The sequence below is a fragment of the Urocitellus parryii genome, chromosome 2, assembly GCF_045843805.1.
Source record: "Urocitellus parryii isolate mUroPar1 chromosome 2, mUroPar1.hap1, whole genome shotgun sequence".
Classification (NCBI taxonomy): domain Eukaryota; kingdom Metazoa; phylum Chordata; class Mammalia; order Rodentia; family Sciuridae; genus Urocitellus; species Urocitellus parryii.
The window spans coordinates 38162152-38188925 of NC_135532.1; the positions used below are offsets into that span (position 1 = coordinate 38162152).

Below are 26774 nucleotides of genomic sequence, written 5' to 3' on the forward strand. Positions count from 1 at the left end.
AGACAGTGGACTAAGTAGAAGGTACCTGTCCCCATGAAGTGTATATTCTAGTGAGGAGGGGGTACAATGATTAAATAAAGCAAATTTAAAAACATCTCATGGTGGAATAGGGATGTAGCTCAGTGGTAGAGTGCTAGAGTGCCTGCCTAACATGTGAAAGGGTTAGATCCCTGGCACTGCAAAAACCCCCAAACAAAAATATAAAAACACTTCACAGAAGGGTTTATGCATTGTATCTAACTAAAATAAGACAAATGACAGTGTCATTGGGTCCCTGCTTCAGATTGGGTGGTCAGTAAAGTATCATCTAAGGTGGTAATAGAGAAGGTTGGAATAATAAGAGCTCCTGGCCTGCAAGAAAGCAGGGAGAAAGATAGTCTAAGCAGAGGCCCTTCATCCTTGTGGCAAGAATGAGCCTCCTAATGGGCAAGCTCACCAGAAAGGCAAGAGGAAGGCCTCTTGTTACAGCAGGTGAGTGGGCCGGGGGAGAGTCTCATAAGGGCAGGGTCATGGAGGGCTTACAAGCCAGAGTACAGCAAAGTAATTTTATCTTTGTTTAAGGTAATTTTATCTTTTTAATTTTATCAAAGTAATTTTATCTTTGTTTAAACTGACCAGTATTTTTAAGAGATCAATCTGCTGTATGGAGAATGAGCCGGGTAGGATGGCAGGAAGAAATCAGGGTATCAGCAATCTTCAGCCGCCTTTGAGAGAGCTAGACCAGTGATTTCAGTGGATTAATGATGCCAAGACAGAAGTGGGTAGACAGTGCAGTATGTCTAGGAGGATTGCTAATGCTAATGGGCTTGATGTTGTGCAGGGATGTGATGAGGGAGAGATCATTCTTAGACTTCTGCTTTGGGTAATGGATGAATCGCGGTGCTACTTACTGGGGTGAAGAAGGAATAGATTTGGATGGGGTGGATTGTGTTATCAGCCAACTTAAATATAAGATGCTTTTGTTATCTATGGAAATGTGTTAGGTTACTAGACTGGAATTCTAGTGAGGGGACAGGGCTGGAGATACACAGCCAGGGCATAGGGGAAGAAGTAGCCTGAAAAGTAGAAGACACCTAGTGTGTGTGTGTGTGTGTGTGTGTGTGTGTGTGTGTCCAGAAAGGCAAAAGAGCCAGGTGCAATGGTGCATGCCTGTAATCCCAGCATTCGGGAGGCTGAAGCAGAAGGATCACAAGTTCTAGGCCAGCCTCAGCAACTTAGCAAGGCCCTAGGCAACTTAGTGAGATCCTGTCTCAAAATAAAAAAATAAAAAGGGCTGGGCATGTGGCTCAGTGGTTAAGTGCCCCTGGGTTCAATTCCTGCCCCCCACACCCCACCAAAAAAAAAAAAAAAGGGTACTTCAAGACACAGGGTGTGGACAACTGGGTGAATACAGCTGAGAGGTTAAATAAAGGTAATCGTCAACTTAGGGTTGGGAGGTTGGAGCAAGGAGAGGTTTTAAAGAGAGATGACAGGATGTGAAACAGGAAATGTAGAGGGTGGAGGGTGAAGCAAACATACAAGCAAAGTGATGAGGAACCTTCTGATGTTTGCAGCCATGAATCTAAGTCACTATATTTGTGGGTTTTCTCCATCTCTTCAACTGCTCAAGTGCTGGTGCTACTAGGTTTATGCAGACAACAGACAGGTTCACCCAAGGATGGGACTTTGCCAGGTGAACAAGGAAGTGGTGCAGGGGGGTGGTGCGAGAGGGTGGTTGGGGTCTGCAAGACACTGCAGAAGTGGGCCATGGTGATGAGGTGTGGCCACAGATTGCAAAAGGAAGAACTGTCAGGGGAGAGTAATGAGATGGGTGGCAGAGGCCCAAAGAGAAATAATGTTCAATCTCTCCAGTGACCAGGGAGCTGTGAAATGAAGTTTTCTATACTTGGCAAAAATAAACAAGAATAGTGACACTCATTTTTGTCAAACTTTCTTTGACCATTTTGTCAGTTCATATCCAGCAAGAGAAAGGTCATCCCCACACATGGAATAAGAGGCATTCTTTCATCCACTATACAAAGAAGTATAAATCAGTATAACCTTTCCCAGGGGACAGTTTGTCAGCACAGTTCTTTTTTTTTAATATATATTTTTTTAGTTATACATGGACACAATATCTTTAATTTGTGTATTCATTTTTATGTGGTGCTGAAGATTGAATCCTGTGCCTCACATGTGTGAGGCAAGTGCTGTGCCACTGAGCCCCAGTCCACAGTTCAACATTTTTACAGGAAATTCTGACTCAGCAGTGTCATTTCTAGGAGTCTGCACTACAGAAATGCTCAAGCAAGCACACAAGGATATATATGCAAAGATGTTTGTTGCAGCATTACTTACTATGGTGAAAACTCAGTATAGAGTCATTATTTAACAAGGGAACAATTTTATGACTTATGGCACACTTTACAGAAATCCAGGGGTTCAGTAAAGAGAATAAATACCATGGAATCACACGCTTATAGTTTTGCAAACTGCCTTCCATACTTCGGTACATCCTGTTCCCTCTCTTGGAATTCCCTGCCCATCTTTCTTTTTACCTCTCCACTATACACTAGGACGGGGGTCCAGAAGGCCAGCTGCAGGGAGGATTCTACCCAGTCAAGGCACTTACTCTGTACTAATGCTGCCCAACCTTGACCTCAGGTGACTGCACTCCTCTCTCCTTTATCCTCCACTTGCATCCCAAAGTCTGCAAAACCCCCCAGGTATACCCACCTCCTCCTGCATATTAAGCCTTTAGTCAGCTGCCCTCATTCTTCAGCCTGGGTTCTTCCTTCATATGTAGACAATCTCTAGAATCTAATGGTGGGTTTCCTTAAATCTACCCCATTGACTCCACTGAAATCCACTAACAAAGAGCACAAAAATAATCTTTCAGTTATTTTTTAATTAGAGGAATATCTACTCACTCAATTTATCACACCCAAAGTCCTTGAATGACTCCAGTGGCCTCTCTATCACTTTATCAACATGATTTATATACCAGTATCCAATCTCCTATAAACACCCAGGGCAGGATCCATACACTCTGTTTTTATGCCTTGTTTTAGGATCTGCTAGTGTTATGTAAGCTGAGAAAGCATAATTTGTCAAATTCCATCTAGACTGTTCTCTCTTCACTCTGGACTTTCCATTTCTTCTGTTTACAAAATGGGCATCATTAGGTCTGTAGCTGGGAGTTTTCAAAGAACAATGTATGTAATGCTTACTGCAGGACGCTGCTGATGTTGACATTTTACAAAGAATAAATGCTGGTTCTTTGTCATTAATCTTACCATGATTGTGGAAGGATGTGAGGCACTCATACTTATTATCTTGCTTGCTAAGCTGTGAGTGCCTTTCACAGGAAGTCTGTGGGTGTAATGGACCCAGGAGGAGAACCCCTCAGCATTCTGTCCTTCCCAGATAGCCCCCTGATGACTTTGGCACCAAGGGTAGATCCTGATAAGTTATGGCTGCCCCTGGCAACTGATGGAGAAAGACAGTTTAAGATCAAATTAGAATTCCAGAGGCTTCTTATTCCATGTGTGAGGATGAGCTTTCTCTTTTGCTGGATATGAACAAAAAAGTATGATGCTCCAGGTACTACATGCAGCCATCCTACAGCCAGAAAGGGACAAGTTGATGCTGGGGACCAGGAAGGCAGGGGGAAGAAAATGGGCCCCTGATGACATCATTGATGTACTAAGGTTGGTATTTTCTCTGGTTAAGCATCCTCCTTGTTACAGCCAGTCTGAACCAGGGTTTCTTCTACTTACAGCCAAAAGCATTCTAATTCACATCTACTTTACTAATGCAGCCTGGTAGTTTATTTTAAAATACTAATCTTCTGGGCTGGGGTTGTGGCTCAGTGATAGAGTGCTCACCTAATATGTATGAGGTACTAGATTCAATCCTCAGCACCACATAAAAATAAATAAATAAAATAAAGTCATTGGGGCTGGGGCTGGGGTGTAGCTCAGTGGAGGAACACTTGCCTGGCACATGTGAGGCACTGGGTTCGATCCTTAGAACCACATAAAAATAAATAAAATAGAGGCATTCTGTCCATCTACAACTACAAAAAAACAAAATTTAAAAAATAAAGTCATTGTGTCCATCTGTAACAAAAGAAAAAATATTAAAAAAAAATTGAACTTCTTCAGCTCTCTAAAATGCTTATCTGTCTCTAGTTATCAATTAAATCACTTTGTTTTGCATGCAACCCCAAGAGTATGGTCATCCTGTGTGAATAATAAAATCATTTCTACTTACCAACTTTCTTCCTCTCTGGATTTCTTTCTTTACTGATTCCACATCAAAATTTCTATCACAATTATGTGGATCATGATCCTCACATTCCACAAGGGCTGAAGAATACAGCTGCAGATAGGAAAACAAAACAAAACAACAACAAAAAAAAACGAGTATTCATAAAGTAGTATTGAAAGCTATAGGCCAGAAAATGGTACTAAGAAACACTCACCAGGAGTGAAAGATGGATTAGAGGGTAGAATAGTGACCACTTTTCGGGGTTAGAAGCAGACCACAAGTCACCCTGCTGCTCTGGGTGTGATCCTGCATCCCAGGCAAGTTTTATATTACGTAACTCTGACTCCCATTGGCTAATTGGACCTGGGTGGGCCCTGATGCCAAGTTGGACCAGATTCTCTATCCTTGGAGTGTGGAATAGGCTCTGAGCAATAGTGAAAGCAACACGATTCAGTATGCAGAGAAATAAAAGCAGAAACAAGGACATGAGAAAGGATATTCCTGATAGCTTCCCAGCTCTTACTTCTTCGACCTGCCTGCATCTTGGCCTTCAGGAGCCTTGAAATGCCCTGTAATCTCGTTACAAATGTTTTCATATTTAGGCTGGCTCAAATTTCTGTGGGTCACTTGAATTAAAAGAGTCCAACCTACTTTCTCAATTGAAGATCAATATGTCACATATATTCAAATAACAAAGGGCATAAAAAACATACGAGAAAAATTTTTGTGACACTGGCACAGGCAAAGATTTCTTACAAAAAGCAGAAGCCATAAAGAAAATTTAATAAATTGGACTTAATCAAAAACTTCTTGCTCTTTGAAAAATATTGCTGAGAAAATAAAAAGACAAGCCAGAGACTGAGATGTATTTACAATACACCTTTGTTTTGTTGTTGGTACTGGGAATGTAACTCAGGGGCACTTTACAACTAAGCACCTCCAGCCCTTATTTTTTATTTTCAGACAGGGTCTCACGAAGTTGCTGAGAGCACTGCTAAATTGTTGAGGCTGGCCTTGAAACTGTGATCCTCCTGCCTCAGCTTCCCAAATTGCTGGGATTATAGGCATAATCCACCATCACATCATACCTGGCAAAAATACATCTAGCTGACAACGTACACGCATAAAGAAAAAACTTAAAACTCAATAATAAGACAAATTAACAATGGGCAAGGATGGGGCTGTCACTCTGTGGTAGAACACTTGTTTAACATGTACAAGGCCCTAGTTGCTGGGCTCCATCCCCAGCACCACCAAAAAAGGGGCAAGATTTGAACAGATACTTCATAGAAGATTCAGTGAATAGTGAATTAAGCACATGAAAAGATGCCCAATATCATTAGCTCTCAGGCAAATTAAAACCACAAGATATCACTCTATGCCCAACAGACTGGCCCCAATTTTAAAAAACTGATAATATCAAGTGTTGCCAGTGGCACATGCCAGTAAATCCCAGTGGCTTCGGAGGCTGACACAGGAGGATCACAAGTTCAAAGCCAGTTTCAGCAACTTAGTGAGATCCTGTCTCAAAATAAAAAATAAAAAAGGATATTTCAAAATACATTCTACTGTCATGTATAATTTAAAAGAATAAAAACATCTAAAAAATAAATAAAAATTAAAAAGGGCTGGGGATGTGGCTCAGTGGTAAAGTGCCTGAGTTAAATCCTCAGTACAAAAAAAAAAAAAAAGACAAGGCCAACTATGGATGAAGATGTGGAACAAATGAAACTCACAGACATTGTTGGTAGATGTGTAAAATGATAACTTTTTTTGTTACCAAACTCAGGGCCTTTTGTACTGTAAGCAAGTATTCTACCACTGAGCTATCTATTCCTAGCCCTCAATTTTCCTTTTCTATTCTTTTTGAGACAGGGTCTTCCTATGTTTTTTTTTAATATATTTTTTTTAGTTATAGGTGGACACAATATCTTTATTTTTTATTTTTATATGGTGTTGGGGATCAAACCCAGCGCCTCATGTATTCTAGGCAAGCACTCTACCGTTGAGCCCCAGCCCCAGCCTGGGTCTCCCTATGTTGCCCAGGCTCTTCTCAAACTTCTGGTCTGAAGCAATGCTCTTGCCTCAATCTCCCAAGTAGCTGGGACAAGCATACACCACTTTGACTGGCTATAAAACAATAACTTTTAAAGTCAAAAGCACACTTATTTTATGACACAGCAATTCAACTGCTAGATATTTAGTCAAAAGAAATAAAAGCATTATTTCCACATGAAGACGTATTATCATAATAGTCTCAAACTGGAAATAATACATATGTCTATCAACAGGTGAACAGATAACAAATTGGGACATATTGATATACTATGAAAATATAAAAGGAAAAAATACAGTTATCCCTCAATATCCTCTGGGGAATAATTCCAGGACCTACCCTCATTTAGATACCAAAATCTTCCAGTGCAAAGTCTCTTATATAAAATGGTACAATATTTGCATATGACTTATGTATATCCTCCCATATACTTGAAATCATCTCTAGATTGAATACAGCATCTAAAATAATGCTTTGTAATTAGATGAAATACTATACTGTTTTTGTTTTTGAGACAGGACTATGGGCATGTGCCATCACGACAAACTTCAAAAATTACCGAACAATTTTGAAACTCATAAAAGGCCTAAATTAAAGAGACAGACCCTATTTTTTTAAAATACTTTTTTTTTTTTTAGTTGTTGATGGATCTTTAATTTATTTATTTAGATGTGGTGCTGAGAATTCAACCTAGTGCCTCACACATGCTAGGCAAGTACTCTACCACTGAGTTACAACCCCAGCCTGAGAGAGATCCTATTAATGGATAGAAAGATTCATATTATGAAGGATCTAATTTTACCCAAATTCATCTATAAATTAAATACAACTCTAATCAAAATTCCAATGGGAATCTTTGTGAAATCTGAAAAAAAAAATCTCAAAGTTCAAAGCACCAAAATAAGAGCCAAGGCTTATTTTATTTTTCTTTGAGGTACTAGGGATTGAACCCATAGCCTTCAATGAACTAGATCCTTAGTCCTTTTAATTTTGAGACAAGATATCACTAAATTGCCCAGGTTGGCCTCAAACTTATTATCTTCCTGTCTCAGTCTCTCCAATAGCTGGGATTGTAGGCATGCACCACTGTGCCCAGTTAAGAGCCAAGACTCATGATAAAGCCGTAATAATTAAAACTCTGTTGCATCAGCTCAGCAATTGCACCAGAAACAGATCCTTGCAAATGAGATTTGATACTGTCAGCATCCTGGGTAAGCGTAAAAGTTCTAGAATTAGACTCTTGAGAATTTTGGCTGTCATTTACAGTTGTGGGACCTTGGGAAAGTGACTTAATCTCTCAGTGCCTCAGATGTTTCATCTTTAGCTTAGGGAGAGTAATAGTTGCAGAGGATTAACATTTCAATGTAGGTAAAGCTCCAAAAACATTACCCACACACATACTAAACAACAGTTATCATTACTTTGAGATGTTGTTTTTACTTAAAATAAAAAATAGAAGATATACATTATTCATGAATGATGGTATGACAGCTGGTGTGAATAATGAATGGTGGTATGACAGCTGGTGTAACTTGGTGGTGGAGTGCTTACTTATCATAATGGATTCAATCCCCAGAACCACAAAACAGACAGACTGGAGAGAAAAATTGTCAATTATATGGAAAAATAAAATTAATTTCTACTTTATGTAATAATAATATTCCAGTAAAATTAAGAAACTAATAAGAAAAGCAAGATTTTAAAACTTATGGGAAAAAAATGGATCTTAGCAGAAAACAATTTCTTTGGTTAAAAAAAATCTCACCAATTCTATAAAGGAAAATAATTATGACTTTAACTGAATTATGAACTTCTGACAGAAAATGCCATAAATAAAATTAAATACCAAATAATAAAGCTTTACTATTTTTAATGAATACATATAAGCAAAAACAACATTTCAAAGATAAAACATAAAGCCTACCAACACCCAATGCACAGATATAGAAAATACAATGGACCATAAGCAGGAGAATTGATAATGCAATCCCCAGGAAGGAGGGAGTGCAAGAGAGACACTATTTCGGGCCGGGGTTGTGGCTCAGTGGTAAAGTGCTTGCCTAGCATGCATGAGGCACTGGGCTTGATCCCCGATGTCACATTAAAAAAATAAAAAACAAAAAACAAAAAAAACAAATAAGATGAAAGTATTGTGTCCATCTATAACTAAAATTTTTTTTTTAAAAAAAGATATCATTTCATGTGAATTGAGGGGGGAAAAATGATAACCTCATAATATGAAATACTGGTAATGATGAAGAGAAAAATACTTTGAAACAATAGTGGAAGTCAAATTTGCTACAATGTCTTTGGAGAGTAATTTGGCAAATTTAGTGAAGTGAAAACACCACTTCTCTGTTCCCCAGCAACTCCACTCTTAGCTATATTCCCTAGACAGAGAATTCTCACATGTATGAGGAGACCTAGATAATTGTTAGTCATAGAAAGAAAACTGGCAAAACCTAAATGCCCATTCACAGGTGAACAGAGGTCACACAATGAAACGCTGTTTAAAATGAAAGACTTACAACTATGTTTAGCATCATGGATAAATCTAAAACAAAATTATATCTGGGTGGAAGGTCTACAGATGTCTGTTATAGTTGAAATCTTTCATTAAGGTTTTTTTTTTGTGTGTGTGTGTGTGTGTGTGTGTGTGTGTGCTTTACTGGGGATTGAACCCAGAAGTGTGTTAGCACCAAGCTACACCTCCAGCCCCTTTTTAAAATTTTCATTTTGCGACAGGGTCTCCTCCCACTACACTGCCCAGGCTAGCCTCAAACTTGAGATTCTCCTGCCTCAGCTTCCCAAATTGATGGCCTTATAGGCATGCATCACTGTGCCAGGCTTCATTAAACTATCTTTGAAGAAGCTTCTTCATCATAGTTCTCTTCGTGTGTTTGACAAGTTATAAATAAATAGAATTAAATGTAATAATAAGATCTGAAACCCTTTAATGTTAGAAAACTATGTGCCACAATCTTCACATAAAAGCTCAATGGCCAACTCCTCCTTAGTCCTTGTATTCAAAGCACCATTTATCTATTCAGCACCATTTATCTATTCTGGTATGTCCAATCCTAAAACGACTCATGTAGTTTCATGTAAGTTTTCAAGTAACTTACCAAACAACATTCATGAGCAGCTATATTCTCTGATTGTGCAAAGTACAGGACACTATACTCGAGATCTTTGGGGCAGAGTGCACATGTCCTTTTTTCCATCTTTTCTGCAACCTGAAAGATACCTATAAGTAACATCCCTGGTGAGAAATGGAAAAGTAGAATTTCGTCATCTGGACACATCCTCCTCTAGTCTTAAAGTAGAAGGCCAGGTCCTTATTTTTATAGTCTCAACTCCCCCAGAGACAAAGAATTGGGGACCCAAAGGGAAAAGTAACTTATTTTTTTAAAAAAATATTTTTTAGTTGTAGTTGGACACAATACCTTTATTTTATTTATTTTTATGTGGTGCTGAGGATCGAACCCAGTGTCTCACACGTGCTAGGCAAGCGCTCTACTGCTAAGCCCCAGCCCTAGCCCCAGCCCCAGCCCCAACTTATTTTATATATATTTAAATGGGTTAAAGAAAAAAAATAAATGTCTAAAAATGAGGAAAATCTTCATTCAAGAAGCACAGCCATGAAATTAAGCAGAAGCAAAGTTCTCAAAACATTGCCTTGCCCATAGCAAGCTCTCAATGACTGTCATTACAAATCAACAACAAGGATGTATTCAGGAAACAGTGTTCTGGTTAACTATCCATAACAAAACACAAATCGTACCTCTAACGTTATACTACATTCAAAAACAAATTCTGGGAGAATTAAAAAAGCAAATGAGTTATGTAACTTTGTGTGCTTTAATTCAACATTATGATTAGTCAGGAAAGAGACATAAAGGTAGGAATCAGTTTTTTTAGGAGAGGAAAAGAAAAACAACTAAGGGGAAAAAGCTGGGAAGAGAAGGGAAGAGGCAGAGAGAGGAAGCAAACAGCCAGTTGTTGGGAAGATTCCAACTAGAGACAGTTAAGAGGCAAGTTTCTCTAATTTGTTAATTTGCTATTATTTTGGCCACAGCATGATACTTTGTCTTGTTCCTTGCAGATTCTCATCCTCTTATTCCTTTGTTTTTTCTAAGTAGAAAACTGCTTTTAAGATGAGTGCAGTGGGGCATGCATGTAATCCCAGCAACTCAGGAGGATGAGGCAGGAGGAACACAAAGTTCAAGGTCAGCCCGGGCAATTTAATGAGATTCTGTCTCAAAATGAAAAGAAAAAAGGCTGGTAATATAACTCAGTGGTACAGCATCTCCGGTTCAATCCCTAACACTAGCCCCTCCCTGCCAAAAGAACCCAAAACTGAAACCAAAACCAAAAACCTTACAAAGCACAGGCTTCAAAAAGACAGTGTCAGGCAGTTACATTATTAGTGCTAAAATTCCCTAGACTATCACGTTTCCCACAATAATATGTGACACTCTGTTATAGTTTGGATCTAGAATGTCTCCCAAAGGCTTGTGTGGTGAAGGCTTGGTCCCCAATTCCGCAAGGTTCAGGGGTGAGACTTTTGGGAAGTAGTTGGGACATAATGGCTCTGATTTAATCAATGGATTAAATTCATTGATGGGTTCATAACTGAATGGATTATTGGAAGGTGAGGACATGTTATATAGGGGTAATTGAGCAGGAAAAAGCCACTGTGAGAGCCCGTGAGCCTTACCTTGAGTTTAATCATTGGTGCTGCAGACACACTCCAGGTCAGTTCATAGCAGTGTGGTGACCACCTCTGTATTTTCACACCTCGCTATAGGAGATGGGGCCTGGTTGGAGGAAGTAGGCCACTGGGGGTATGCCCTAGAAGGGTATATCTTGTCCCAGGTCCATTTCTTGTGCATTTGCTCTCTCCTCTTCCTGTCTGCCTGCCATGAACTGAGAAGCTTTCCTTAGTTGGACCCTTCCGGCATGATGTTACTGCCTTGCCTCAAGCCTAAAACAAAGGAGCCAGCTCACCATGGATTGAAACTCTCTGAAACCATGAGCCAAAATAAACCCTTCCTCCTGTTTTTCTTGGGTATTTTGTCACAGCCGGAAACTAACAGAAGCTGGGGCTGTAGCTCAGTGGTAGAGTGCTTGCCTAACACATATGAGGCACTGGGTTCGATCCTCAGCACTACATAAAAATAAATAAATAAAATAAAGGTATGGTGTCCATCTACAAGGGACATCTAAAATATATATATATATATATGTATATGTATATATATATATATATATGCATATATTAAAAAAAACAGTGTCTGACAGACCATGCACCTACTCCTTATTGTATAAGAGTTGGACACTTTAAAGGTCCTCTTTTCTGTGCACAGCTGAAGGTCACCTGCAGACAGGTGTGCTGCATGGGCTGATACCCAAGCAGGGCCTTCAGCACTCACTCTGGGGGCTCTGTGCCCCATCTGATCTGCACTCCTAAGTATTTGGGCTCCTAGGACCCCGGCATGTGAGAATACAGAGGTGGTCACCACACTGCTATGAACTGACCTGGAGTGTGTCTGCAGCACCAATGAATAAACTCAAGGTAAGACTAATGGGCTCTCATAGTGGCATTTTTTTGCTCAACTACCCCTATATCACATTTCCTAAAAGATTTTAGCTCTTCTAGTTCATTTATTCTTCTAGACTGGAGGAAGGATGTAATTGGGGGAGTTTGTCACTTTGGGGGCTCTTACATAGGCAGGCAATCCTTCACTATCTTAACTCTCTATATACATTATTTGGAACTTCTGGACCAAGTACATTTAGACAACTTGGTCCCTTAGCCATCTGAACTCAGGAACTATGTAGATTCAGATAGATTGGACACCTGTAGGTGTATCATGGGTGTTTGGGTTTTTAGGGACCAGCCCATTGGTCTCTATTAGTAGCTGAGGCTAAGAACAGTGAAGATCAGCAGAGCCCCCCCCAGAGTCATCCTAGCAGATTTAGCAAGCCTGTGGACTCAACAGATTGACCTGACAGATTGGTAAGAAAGGGTCTATAGAATGAAGCTGCAGAAAAATTATAAGAAACTCAAATCACAGCAATGCTCCAGACTCTCCAGCAACCTGCAGGCCCACCATACCTGGGAACAGCTTGCTAAGGCTTCAACTTCTATAGGCCTATCCTCCCCAATCAATGCTGCTCTACCTAGAGCTGGTCTTAAGCCCATCAGACAAGGGCAATCCACCACCAGGAAGAATCTGGGTGTAGCCAGGTAGGTGGCCAAGGAACACATTCTGCCACTTAAGAATAAAGGAAACAGATGGAATGAGATCCACTAACCTTTAACATTCATTTAAAAACCCCTTCTAGTAGGAAATATTGTTATATGATTATATTGTTGCCCTAGTTTGGGGCCCTTTCTGAAAAATGCTACAGCATCTGTGTTCTGGGGGTTTGAGGCTGTCTATGCTTCCTGCTGAAGTCATTGTGGTTGAATTCTTAACTTGTAACTAACTGCAAATCCTGATTTATCACCAGGCCATCTTAGTGACTTTCAGGATGATCAGCAGAAGGGCAGCCCAGAACAGCTTCTTACTAAACAGCATTTTTTTTTTTTTTTTTTTTTGCTTAAATTATACTGTGTTTGTACTATCTGCAGTCAGCAAGTCTTGAATAACACTTAAATTCCCATGACTTGTGTGCACACTCATGTGTGTGCTGTTCTGGTGCAAGTGTGGAAGATGTACCTTGCCTGCTGTTTTCTGAGTCCATTCTGATAAGCTCATGTCCTTGCCTCTGCTTTCTCTGTCACGACTGTGCTCCAGTCCTCCTGTTACTGCCAGAGTGATTTATCTAAAATGTATAATCTGAGATTGAGGGTGTAGCACTTGCCTAGCATGTATGAGGCTCTGTGTTTGATCCCCAGCTCTATAAAAAATAAAGTGTCTATCTGCACACATTTTCTCATTACCAACAAAACAGAAGCCAAATTCCTTAGTGTTATAAACAAGCCCTTTCATTCTTTTGACAAATATTTGATGAGGACTTACTATGCCCTATACTACAAAGCAAATAGTTCTAGGCACTAAGAATATAGAAAAGATTTAGTGTATCAACTTTTTCGGAACTTAAATTCCAGTGGCAAAGAAAGACATTAAATAAAATTTCCCCCTCCAGACAGTCCATAGAGAAAGAGTAGGAAGAGGTAATCAGTAGTCAAAGACTGCATTTTAGACAAGATGGGCAGGCAAGGTTCACGGACTAGGCAGATATTTAAGTGTGGTGGGGAAATGAAAATGGGACAATATGTGGATGAATTTTCCTTACTGAGGGAACAGCAAATATAAGGATACTGAAGCAGATTTGGTAGCTTACTGGACACACAAGGCAGCAGGAGGTGGCAGTCATCAAGATGGGTAAAGTCAAATCAGAAAAGAACACAGGGTGAGCTGTAATGGGAGACAACTAGAACAGGAAAAGTGCCTTGCTCTACAGGCCTGCTTGTATGAAAGGCTAGAAGAGAAAACGGGAGCCCAGTAGTCCAGACAGGAGACAATGACAGCCTGGGCGTGGATGGAGTAATGGAGGTGTTTAAGAAGTAGTCAGGCATGAAACAGATTTTGAAGATAGAAGTAATTGGCCTAACTGATGTGTTGGATGGGGTATGGGGAAAAAGGAAAGGTGCTAAGGATACCACTAAAGTTTCTGACCTGAGCAACTGGATGAATGGGATGGGGAAAGCTGGAGGCTGAACAAGTTTGCAGTGTAGGGAAGACAAATTCTCTTAAGGATGTAGTCAGTTTGAGATCACTGCAGACATGGAAATTGGTTTAAAATCCTGGAGTTTGGGGAAGATGTCAGGAAAGAACATCATCTCTCTGTCTTCTCATTTTGCAGTCCATATACATACGTATTAGTTGAATGAAACAGTCAACTGGTTGGCTTATGGTTGCCATTTGTTTTATGGTTTGATGCTCTTATTTGTGTCCTCCTCTTGCCTGCATTTGCCTTTTTCACTTATGGCTGATTCTTATCCTTTAGAAAGTTAAGACCATGCATCCCCTTCTCTATAAAGTTTTCCTTGGACATCAGGAGAAGTTAGGGGCCCCTCATTTGTGCCTCTGTGGTGCTGACTACTTCTAACTAAAGTTGCCTCTTAACAATCCTCTGGAGTAGGGACTGCCTAGCTCGTCTTTATATCCTTATGACTAGCCCTGAGCCTGGCAAATCGCAGGAGCGCTACAGGTGTTGAAGGGAAGAGGCCCACTCAGAACACTCATTCAAGCTGAGGGCCCAGGAGGACTGGAGCAAAGGAAATGGTGTCAAGTCACATCCTCTACGAGGTCTTTCCCAGCCGCTTCCTGAGACTCAGCTGCCAGTAGCGTCCCTTCCCTGCGGCCTGTTTACTCCAGCTTCCCCGCAGCAGGGCAGCTCTCCTGCAGCAGGGTTTTACCAGTGGGTGGAATCTCACTTGGGAGTTTCAGTTTCCCTGAGTTTCGGTCGCTTGCAGTCAGTGAATCAGAGCCAGGAGCACCTGGTCCACTGCTCCCCAGTGAAATGTCAGCAGGCCAGAAGGAGAATCAAAGCCACTGCAAGGGGCCGCACGCCGCCCTCCCCCTGTCCCTGGACCCGCTGTGCAAGCGAGCGCGAATGCAGGGCAAGTTCGTCCCGCGGGTCCCTGAGCAGGCCGAGAAGGGACTCGGGTCCCCGCGCGGCTGCAAGGCAGCCCCGGCCCAGCCGCCCGCACGGTACTCACCGGTGGGGAAGGGCAGCACGTCCTGCACGGGGTGCACCTCGGGGCCGCCGGCGCGGCGCACGGACTCGGCCCGGGGCGGAGATGCGTGGGCCATGGCCGCAGACTGCGGGTCGGGCAGCGGGCGGCGGTGGCCCGTGGCGCGCTCCCGGAAGTCCCGGCGGCGCCGTCGCTTCCTTAACTCCCCTGAGCCGCCGCAGGGAAAGCTCGAGCCGAAGACCCAGGTTGGCTGTGGGGAGGGGGGTTTCTTGCAGTTTTCCAGGTCTAATGGTTATTTTGGTAGGTTAAACTACAACAATAACAACAAAACCCAAACAAATAACAACAAAACCCCAGAAACGACTACATATGCCAGTGCCCCTACCCCCCTCCCACGGCCCCAGCTGAGCTGTTCTGAGGTTCTTCTTAAACCAACGCAGAATTAACCGACCCTAAATCCAGTTGCCAGGAGCAAGCCTTTATTTAGCACCCACTGGATACAGAGCACCACACAAGACGAGGTTTTCAGTGCATATAATAAATATACGTGTACACAACATAAATACATATATTAAATTATAACTTAAAATTAATAAAAGCATAAAAATTAATTTGCTGCAGAATTAAAGGAAAACTTCTGCAGGTCTTGAACTTGGTGAAGGTTTCTAAGCTGCAAATGCAAAATTGGGGTAACAAAAAATGTAATTTGGACAGTCTTGACAAGTATGAATGTATTTAGAAGAATGTCATGGGGGTTGGGGGCAGAGGTGTTGCAAATGGGAAATGAGCAGACCCTAGGCACACGATTTTTTTTTTTTTTGGCTTTTCCCACAGGAGGATAGAAAAGTATGCCTTGCCAGGCAGAAAAGAAAACCCTTGAGCCCACAGGATTTCTCAGCAAAACAGCTGAGGCATGGTAAAGCAATCCAGGAACCTTTTCCCTCTCTTTCAGACTGCAATGTTCTCTTAACTCTGAAGAAAGCCCTATAATGTTAAGGGACAAAACAAACATACAAGGAAAATAAACAAAGCTGAGAGGACAGAGAATATGTAAGAAAAAAATAAGACATATGAATGCATGTATATGTATGTATATGCACACACACAAAAATATAAAATACTGCAACATGGGCCAATACAGCATGTTATAAAGAATATTAAAAGAAATAAAGAGAATTCCTACAAATTAAAAATGAGACCATAAAAATCAAAAGTACTCTTCAGTACCTTCTAGGTACCTTCTAGGTACTGAAGAGTAAGTTAAGTAAAGTTCCTAGAAGGTAAAGCAGGAAGACAGAGCTGGAAATTAAGAGAACAGTAGAAAGAAAACCAGAGAACCAATACTGGAGATCTAATTCCAAAAAGAGATGAGAAAGCCTTCAAGAAATGGTTTCTGTACTGAAAAACAAGGTTTTAAGATGAAAAGATCTCATCAAACACCAGTAGAAGGATGAAAATGGACTCTGACCAGAGACAAACACTGGGACAAAATTAATCCTATAACTTCAAGCGAGGTAAAAATTCTATACCCTGCCGAAAATAGCAATCAAGAAAGTAAAATAAAGACATTTCAAATGTGCAGAGTCTCAAAACATTTACTTCTTCAAAAGTTACTGGTGTCAGGTGTAGTGGCATGTGTCTATAATCCCAGCTACCTAGGAGGTTGAGGCAGGAGGACTGCAAGTTTGGCGCCAGCCTGGGCAACTTAGTGAAACCTTTTTCAAAAATAAGAAATAAAAAGGGCTGGCTATATAGTTCAGTGGTAAAGTGTACCTGGGTTCAATCCCGAGTCCAAAAAACAAAAATAACAAGCTATTGGAGGCTATGCTTCACCAACATAAAAGAGTAGACTAAGGAAAGGGAAACTAGAAACAGATCTGACATGAGAGACAAAGCAAATCTCTAGGGTACTGAAGTGAGATGCTAGCTGTAAAATAATTGAGAATGAAGCAGATCACAATTTCTGGAGAAACTTCTCAAAGAGGATAAAACTGATAGAATATTTCAGGTTTATGAATGTTAGATGGACTCCTAAAGCAGATCTTAAGGAAATACTGGCTGATCTATAATATTTCCTACACAAAAATATTTGACTAAACTTCTCACTTTATTTTAGCATACTGCCTAAAATTCCTGCATCTTTATTGTAAATACACAGATTTCTCAACTTGACTCATCTGTCTATAGACAACTGGGTTTTAATTTTTTGGCTACTTTTCCTAGTTCTTGGTTTCCCAAGTTCAATTTTCATCTGGTTCAATATTTTTAAGAAACTGGGTCCCAAAATAGATTTGTTGAAAGGTAATCAAACTAAACCCCAAATCAAGTAACACAACAAAAAGACATAAACCCCTCAAAAAAGAAATCCCTTCCTATCTCCCATAATGAGGACTGAACCCAGGGGAGCTTTACCATTGAGCTACATCTCAATCCTTTCACTTCTGACAGAGTCTTACCCAGTTGTTTAATCTAGCCTTGAACTTGTGTTCCTCCTGCCTCGGTCTCCATTTAATTACTCCTTTTCAAATTAATAGTACCACCTGGTTCTTAGGAGAAGTTCCTAGGAGCTAAATGTACAGATGTAAGGGATAAAATTAATTTTGATTCTTGGAGCTTCACAGTCCCCTTTTCCACTAGATGATCAGGGTTAGCCTACAGCAAAGTAGTTAACTTCCCCTTTTTTCTACAAAAACAACCAGCCATGCCCAGGATATATCAAGAGTCTGTTTTAGACTCTGAAGCTCAAAATTGTTATTTTGTTATATTTTTTATGTGAAATTTTGCCCAGGATAATTCCTTCTAGTTTCAAGGTTTCTTTTACTTATAGTTTTATTCTCTTTAGAACAAAATATTCAATTTTCTCTAAGTTTCTATTCCCTCTTATCTTGTCTGCATTGAAGGAGTGAAGGGAAACTGGAAAAGAGGATTAACCTCAAAGAGTTGAATCAAAGAATTTGTCAAGGGCCGGGGATATAGCTCAGCTGGTATAGTGCTTGCCTCTCATGCACATGGCCCTGGGTCCAATCCCTAGTACCACACCCAAAAAACCCAAAAAACAAAAACACCAAAGAGTTTGTCTGAAACTTAACTTACTGAAGAGTCTCTCCTCCCCAAATGATTGATGGGACAGTTTCATGGAGCCAGATATAGTTTCTCTTAACAAGTATTAAAATACTTGGGAGAATTGGGGGTGTGTGTGTGTCAGTGGTGCAGCACTGGCCTAGCAGGCATGAGGCCTAGCACTAGGGGTAAAAAACAAAAACTGCACACCTTGGGAGTACTATGTATAAAATTAGTTCTCACATATCCCTCAGGTTCTGTTGCCCACCTTATAGCCTATAATGATGTGCCAGGAATTAAACATCAATTTTGTAAGTAAATGTGAAATTTGGTCCTTGCAGGTATAAACTAAATAATAGTGATTAAAAAAGTAACTTAGAAACTACTGAATTCTATTTTTTTCTTAATATACAATTTGTAAATAAGTTATAAATTATACAGTGATATTTCATATAAAATATACATTTCCATTGTACTCAAGTAAAGTTGAACAGCAGTAAAAACAAGGATAGCCTGTGCATATGAAAATGTTCTTATTTTGAGTCTGGAATTTAATCAAATAAAATAGAAATACAATATGAATCCTCAAAAAAGAAAAAATGAGAATTACCTTGGTGTACAGCAACCTACATTAATTCCACTGATGACTGAGGATTCTTTTGTATGGCTCCAATTTGAGCCTTATCTAATTTCATGAACAGGCATTAGTTACATATTTATAATATTTTTTTCCTACACTTATTAACCCCACATTGACAGAGTATTTCTTTGTCAGGCATAGTCCCAGCTTCATAACCATAATCCCACGTTAGTTCTGTTCTTGCTTTCACATACCTAGAAAGTAGAAATGAAAAATAATCATAACTACCTTAAATAACTATCAAATGAATCAAAATTGAATGTCAATTTACACATTAACATCAATAACCATCTGAATAATATGATCTATTTTCTCTCCCTAGCACCCATCAGTTAGGAATGATTTTTTTTAATATTTATTTTTTAGTTGTAGTTAGATATGTATTTATTTACTTATCTATCTATCTATCTATCTATCTACTTATTTATTTATTTTTCTGAGGATCGAACCCAGGGCCTCACATGTGCTAGGCAAGCACTCTACCGCTGAGTCACAATCCCAGCCCCAGTAATGATCTTTTATTAAGAACAATTATTGGGGGTGCGGTTGTGGCTCAGCAGTAGAACACTCACCTAGCATGTGCGGAGGCACTGGGTTCGATCCTCAGTACCACATAAAAATAAATAAATAAAATCAAGGTATTGTGTCCAACTACAAATAAGACAAAATATTTTAAAAAAAAAAAAGAATGATTATTTCAAATCTACTAAAATTCTAAGAAAGAAGGAATCTGTTAGTATCCATGAGGGAGGAAGTGTGTTTTGCAAATGTGAACCTATATAAAGTAACAGATTGGGGACAATTATAAGATGAAGAAGATATAGCACTTTTTGTCATTCATCTCCCTCAACTGAACTGGGTGAGATCTTAAAACCTATCAGTAATTAATTCTAAGTGAGAATAGAATAGAAATTTCAAGTGTTCAAAATTTTATTGACTAGGAAGAGTTTAGGATAATTGAATATTCCAGGATACCAGATATTTGGGGCTATATTACACATCTTTATATATTTTCTATTGTTATTTTTAAAATCATAATTTCAGAATTAAATCATATCAGCAAAATCAATTTCAAACCTGTTGGTGAAGAATGCCACCAATGGAAAATTTCTGTCACGTGTTTCTACAAAAACATTCTGTACCAAGAGATTTGGGCAACAACTATGCTGTTAAAAACAAACAAAAACACAGAGATTAGATATAGCACAAAGTTTGCTACCTTGTGTTTTGCACTATTAGAATACCATTCTGTTTCCAACGCATCTCACTGATTTTTTCTTTTTTCTATATTACAATATAAAATACTAAAAGTTCATGACAGTACTATTAATAGAAACCCATGCAGAAAAGCCCTGTTTTGACATTCTGATATCCTGGTGATAGAAATGCAAAATGGTACTCAAAAAAGTGAGTAATTTGTCAATATTTATCATCACTATAAATGCACTTATCTTTTGATTCAACAAATTCATATTTAAAAATGTATCCTACAGGTTACTCTGCATATGTATGTATGCATGTGTAAGATTATTCATGCAGCATTGGTTTTAACAGTAAAAGTTTGGAAATAATGCTAATGTTTGCCTATACTTTGGTACATTGATATAATGCAATTCTATGTAGCTATGAACAAAACCATGCAAACCAAAGAAATGAGGTTCTCTCTGTGTACTGATATGGAAAGATCTCCAATATATAGTGTTAATTCAAAAAACAAAATATATAACAGTGAATATGCTATCCTGTCTGTAAAAAGGAGGGGACAAACAATACACATATATTTACTCATATTTGCAGAAAAATACCAGAAGAAAGCACAAAAAAGTCATAAAATGACTATTTTAGAAAGTGGAGTGGAGGCAGGTAATTAAGGTAGGGCTTTTTGAATTATTTTTTAAAACAAAAAAGTTTTCACAAAAAGTTTAAAATGAAGACTATATATAGGAATAGTGCGTATGAAAATAATTTACTTTTTCATAAAATAATTACTTAATTTATTTTTACATCCTAGTAAAAACACCACCTTAGGAGTCGTGTAAGCAGTTGATTCTCTGCTGAACAAAACCATTTATCTTCATTCTAAGGTTTCTAACATGATGATACTCTTTTTATATTACCACCATTCTCATACTGTTCAGGTGCCCATTAGCTGTCATCTCAGCACACTTATGAATCACAAAATTCTCAAGAGATCAAATCCCTACAATGTTCTGTGGAATGTCTGGCATTATTTAATTTCAATGATTACTTCCTGCCCACACATTTTTTTTTTTTTTTAATTTGAGCAGATAAGTCAGAAACCTCTGGTATGTTTTTTTTTTTTTAAATTTAATATTTATTTATTTTTTTTTAGTTTTCGGCGGACACAACATCTTTGTTTGTATGTGGTGCTGAGCATCGAACCCGGGCCACACGCATGCCAGGCGAGCGTGCTACCGCTTGAGCCACATCCCCAGCCCCTGGTATGTTTTTTTACACACTATTTCTTAGTGTTTTTTTTTTTCTTTTTTTTTTTTAAAGCAAATGTTTGGTATGTGTTAGGTAGTCGGAAGCACTTTATATTAATTCATTTAATCCTCATAATATACTAAATAGTTATTATTATCCCCTATTACAAAGATAGGAAATGAGGCAGCAAGAACTTAAGTAACATGCCATGAACACCCAAGTTGGACTTCTAACGCAGGTTGTCTAGCTTTAGGACTGTCAATCATATTACCCTTATGATTTTTTAAAGCATGGGAAAAAAAGTTGTTTAGAAATATGCATCTCAGTCCCTATACTCACATTAAGGAAACGGCCCACATTTCCTTCTTTTGTGGCATCCAGTAAAAAAACATTGCTTTTACTGGACTTCATTAGAGAATCAGATGAAGTATTCTTGGTATCACTTGTCAACTCTTCATCATGATAAACCTGCTGGTTTTTACACACTGGAGATTTTTCCTCTTGGGGCTTTTTTATTTGAACCTCAAACTCTTTAACATTTTCATTATCCAATGTGGTTGCTTGGTCACATCTGCCCCCTGGCAGAGTTTCTTCTCTACATGTAGTCATATCTATTACATCTGATTCAATCAGCTGATTGTCCTCAGAATCTTCAACTTGGTTGAATCTTGAGTTCTCTAATAGATATTGTCAAGAAAGAATTGTCAGAAAATTTACTTGGTTGAGCAATGGGGATGAGATTAACAATATTAATTAGATGTTACCTGTTATCATTATCATTAATCTTTACAATGTATTAAGGTAGGTAGTTTCAATTTACAAATGAAACTTTTTTTGAGTCTTAGTTGGGTAAAGAGATTTGCCTGACTCATAATAATGAGAATTTGGGTAACAAACTCAAATATGTTTGGCTCCTGCCTACTTTCTACTACACAGCAATGACTATGAATCTACATGTTGCTTCCACATTACCATGTTTAATCTCTAACAAACTTTCTTTTCTTTATCTCTGGAATTTGCATTTAAATGTGACAGAATGGAGGTTTAAGAAGCACTCTAGGCTTTTATGTGCCAATGAAAGGCCTGAGAAGTCCCCTTCAGAATCAGAATCACCCTCTACAAATCCCAATAGCAACAAGTATGTACCACCAGGGATTGGTACATATTAAGTTTGGGGTTTTGCTAGATGACCACTCAATAATTACACTTTTACAAATAATGATACTTCAAAAGTAGAGAACTAATTAACATCCAATAATGGAATTTTTTAAGAGTATTCAAAAGTATGAATGCATGTAGGATGGAGTAAGTAAAATCACTTATTAAACAAACAAATAAACAAAAAAAGTCACTATATCATCTAAGTCAATCGTATAACAAAATTACATTTTGGCCAAAATGTCATAGAAGCCAAGATTAAATTGTGGTTACCAGAACCTGGTGTGGGGTGAAGGGCACAGAGAGAAGATGGTTAACAAGTTTGTGGGTGCAGCTGGATAGGAGGAATAACTTCTCATGTTCTACATAGTGCAGGATAATTTTGGTGAACAATAATTAAGTGTATATTTCAAAATAGCTAGTAGAAAGGATTTTAATGTTTCCAATACAAAAAAATGATGTCTGAGGTGACAGATATACCAATCACCCTGATCTGATTATTACACATTGTGTACAAGTATTGAATGTCAAACTGTAACCCATAAATATGTATTTTTAACATGTTAATTAAAAATAAAAACTTGTTGAAAATAAATTATATTTTTTTAAAAATTAAGACTCTTCAGGGTGGAGTTGTGGCTCAGTGGTACAGTGCTTGCCTAGCATCTATGAGGCACTGGATTCAATTCTCAGCACCATACATAAATAAATGAATAAAATAAAGGTCGGTCAACTAAACTGTATATATAAAAAATCTAAAAAAAGAAAAATTAAGGCTCTTGATTCAATCATTATTGTTGTGGTTGCCATCCTACAATATCTTTTAATCAAAGGTTACTTATAAGCCATAATAATTATATAACTATATTTGGACTGCCTGCTTATATGCACTATAGACATCAATGATAATGACAAAAGAATCAGAAGCAATAGTATTCATTATGGCTCACATGCATTAAATGTTGGAATGTAATACATAAAAATGCTCTTTCTTGATAGAACTTTTTTTTTTTTTTTAAAGCTTCAGGAGCTTTTTTTTGTTAACCTTTATTTTTATTTATTATTTTTTGAGAGAGAGAGAAATTTTTTAATATTTATTTTTTAGTTTTCAGTGGACACAACATCTTTATTTTTATGTGGTGCCGAGGATCAAACCCAGCATCTCGCACGTGCTAGCGAGCGCTCTACTTCTGAACCACAGCCTCAGCCCCTTGATAGGACTTTTCTACCAAGGAGCTGCCATGCCTCTTCCAATTTCTATCCTTTAATAGGTGGGGATTTAGGCTTGCAGATGTAAGGAGGCTCAAAGAAGAGGCAGCAATGGCTGTTCAGTTCTTCAAAAAGGACTCTCTCTCAGTAATGTCTCCTTACTGTGGGATCCATTGAAACATAAAAGTACCAAAACCCAGTTTTTGGTACTTAATATTATATAACTGTAATATTCACCATGGCAGAGACTGGTAATTCTGAAAGACAAGCACTCATCAGTGTTTTAGCCCTTTGCTAGACATGTTTGTCATCCTCTGTAGTGGTATTGACTAGACTACTGCAAAAGAGTGATGTGTCTTTATTTTTAAGACTTCAAAAGAAAGAGTGTCTCCTTTAAACAAACAATGCTTACAAAGCCACAAACACCACCTGTGGACCATGAAGAGTCAGAATTGTCCACCTTACTCCTACTGCCATGCATCAAGTCAATGTTGGCAACAAGATCAGAGGTCAGCAAATGTTTTCTGTAAAGGGGCAAACAGCAAATACTTCAGGCTTTGCCAGAGTCTACTGTGAATCTGTGGGTGTAATGTGAAAGTAGAAACAATATGTAAATGAATGATTGTAGAACTTTATTTACTGACAGTGAAATTTTAATTTTCAAGTGTCATAAAATATTTACCTTCTGATTTTTTCCAACTATTTTAATGTAAAAATCATTCTTTCACAGCCTACACACATATATAGGTAGTAGGCCTGTATAAACCACAGGTGGCCAATATTTTATCTAAACAAATAGTAACTTTGATCACAAATGCAGCATGTTTGCTATGAAATCTAAGAAAATGAGCCACAGATTATTGAACAAAAGAGAGACAAATAGGCAGATGAGAGATAATGATAAAGTGAAACATAGCCTACTTTGTGCTCCCCTGGTTTTAGAGTTCACATGTGCTTGGGCTGCTTTAAATCCATCATTATCTTCTGAGGTGGCAGACTCTAAAGAAACAAATCCCTTAAAGGAAAATAAGAGATATCTTTACTTCCTAGGTTAGGAAAAAGTATTCAGCAGTTAGGTCTCATCAAATGTCAATTTTCATAGGCTACACGTATTATTAATTTTGAAAAGCTTCACAATTAAGATTATAAGAATCTTTAGACTAATGGAGCCAATGTGTGTTACCTCTTCTCAATATGTTCTATTTCTAGGCACTTTTTAAAGGTATAGCTATGAAGACTGTCAGGACATTCTCTGGATTTTAATAAATCCAATACATCTTTCTGTACTTACCAATTCAAATCATCCTTCATAACTGAGATAAGTGCTGTGTAAGATTATAATTTGGCTTCAACTGTAAATTGTGCAAGGATTAAAAATATACTGGCTAGTTTCCACTTCAAAGAAAAGGTTAAAGAATTTTGTTTTTATGCATTGTAGACAATGGAGTCCCCTTAAATGTGATGCTTTCAACAGAGGGGTGTATGTTTAGCTCAGCACACAACTAATTGCTCAATAAGTGCTGACCATTATTTTTTTCTCTTCAAGTTCATATAGTATTTGAAATGTCAATATTTATTGAACACTTAGTTGAGTGCCAAGCATTGTGCTAGGAAAGTTTTCTGTTATTTTTCTCATTTAATCTTCAGAACTCTTGAGATAGATTCTATTATCTTCATTTTACAGATAAAAGGAAAGCACCCATGGAGATGTCTGCTAGCTAGTAAGCAGCAGAGCTGGAGGTTAAACTAGCAACAGAGCTGGAGATTACAACTACTGGCTTAATCTTTCCATAAACCATATGATACTGAGAAGGTTATTACTGTAATGTTACTAGGCAGGGGGCAAGTATTTGTACATGTAGATCCGAGTTTTTATTTTTCACCAACAAGCCCTATTGTAAGCTACCATTATGTCTGTCTCTGTTCTTTTTCCTATATCTTTTTCTTCTTCCAAGTTTCAGTCGGACTAGTCTTCTCAGCTCAATTTGAAAAGTATATCCTCAGGCTACCATGTAAAACAATGCTTTCTGGATGATTCTTTTATAAAATTGCAGCTCTTTTTTCTCTTGTATCTCAAAACAACTTTCTCTTTAATCTAAATTATTCCATCACTTTTCTTTTTTATATCACTATTAACTTAAAATTCTCCTCATATATCTAAGTTGGAAATATGCAACTGCTATGAACAATACTAAGTAAATAAAATATGTCTTAAAACTTCAACAGCATACCATTGCAAAATAATACAAGAAATTCTACATAATATTAACTAACATAAACATTTTAAACTAAGTAAAGACAGAAATGTAAGATAACAGTTAATGGTCTCAGAAGGGCCCCATCTATATTTTCCAGTTTTTACCACCTTTTTCCCATTATGTGGAAAAATGGCTGTCTTGGATTTAGGACTTCTAATAACTGAATGATACTGAGTTCTTGAGATGTTGTTATAGTTCATCTCTCTGAAAGGGAAAAAAAAAAAGGTTATTTTGCATATCACTAAAAATTCTCTTTAGTGGACCTTAAAATGTACATAATATCAAAATTACATAAATATGCATTATTAATAATTAAATTAAGAACATCTCTAACTACCCTTCACTGGAGGAGAAAATTTATTTAAAAGTCAATAATTTTTTTGGGGGGAGGACTGGGGATTGAACTTAGGGGCACTCAACCACTGAGCCACATCCCCAGCCCTATTTTGTATTTTATTTAGAGACAGGGTCTCACTGAGTTGCTTAGTGCCTCACTTTTGTTTATTTCTTTGTGGTGCAAGCAAGGCAAGCATTCTACCAACTGAGCTATATCCCCAGTCCTAGTGCTTCACTTTTACTGAGGCTGGCTTTGAACTCACAATCCTCCTGAGCTGCTGGGATTACAGGCTTGCACCACTGAGCCTGGCAAGTCAATAATTTTTGAGGTATGTTTAAAAAAAGAGAATCTATAAAAGTTTTGCAAATCAATGGCAATATGAAACAAAAGAAAACAAACAAACATCAAAAGCAAATGTCATGACATCCTGCTGAAAATCATCCAAGGCAAAACTCTAGAAATGGGCACTGAGGAAAGTGTATTGGCTAGGTTTTTAAAATTAAAGTGGCCTGAATTTCTCAAAGTATTAAATTTATAACTGTGAAGCAAAATTATAAATAGGAGTGGGGGGCAAAAGAATAAAAAAGAAAGAGGAAGGAGAAAGAATCACTTTTGATTCCTAGCAGGGTAACTGTGATTGGTGT

The 26774-nt window shown here is 38.2% G+C and overlaps 2 protein-coding genes across 3 annotated transcripts in view; both read right to left on the reverse strand.

The window, feature by feature from the left end:
- Positions 1–15176, reverse strand: part of Phf11 (PHD finger protein 11) — a 28114-nt gene extending 12938 nt beyond the window's left edge. The window contains exons 1-3 of one of the 2 annotated variants that reach the window (XM_026393656.2): positions 15045–15176; positions 9433–9543; positions 4255–4362 (exon numbers count right to left, since the gene is read on the reverse strand). In XM_026393656.2, the coding sequence (XP_026249441.1) occupies positions 4255–4362; positions 9433–9531 (207 nt within the window). In that variant the 5' untranslated portion in view covers positions 9532–9543; positions 15045–15176. Of the gene's footprint in view, positions 1–4254; positions 4363–9432; positions 9555–15044 lie in introns of both variants that reach the window. The other variant, XM_026393655.2, reaches the window with a different exon arrangement.
- A 355-nt stretch (positions 15177–15531) lies between these two features.
- Positions 15532–26774, reverse strand: part of Setdb2 (SET domain bifurcated histone lysine methyltransferase 2) — a 43783-nt gene continuing 32540 nt past the window's right edge. Inside the window, exons 10-14 of the mRNA XM_026393657.2 lie at positions 25901–25997; positions 24457–24550; positions 21508–21845; positions 19798–19886; positions 15532–18914 (exon numbers count right to left, since the gene is read on the reverse strand). Of these exons, the coding sequence (XP_026249442.2) occupies positions 18797–18914; positions 19798–19886; positions 21508–21845; positions 24457–24550; positions 25901–25997 (736 nt within the window). The 3' untranslated portion in view covers positions 15532–18796. The remainder of the gene's footprint in view (positions 18915–19797; positions 19887–21507; positions 21846–24456; positions 24551–25900; positions 25998–26774) is intronic.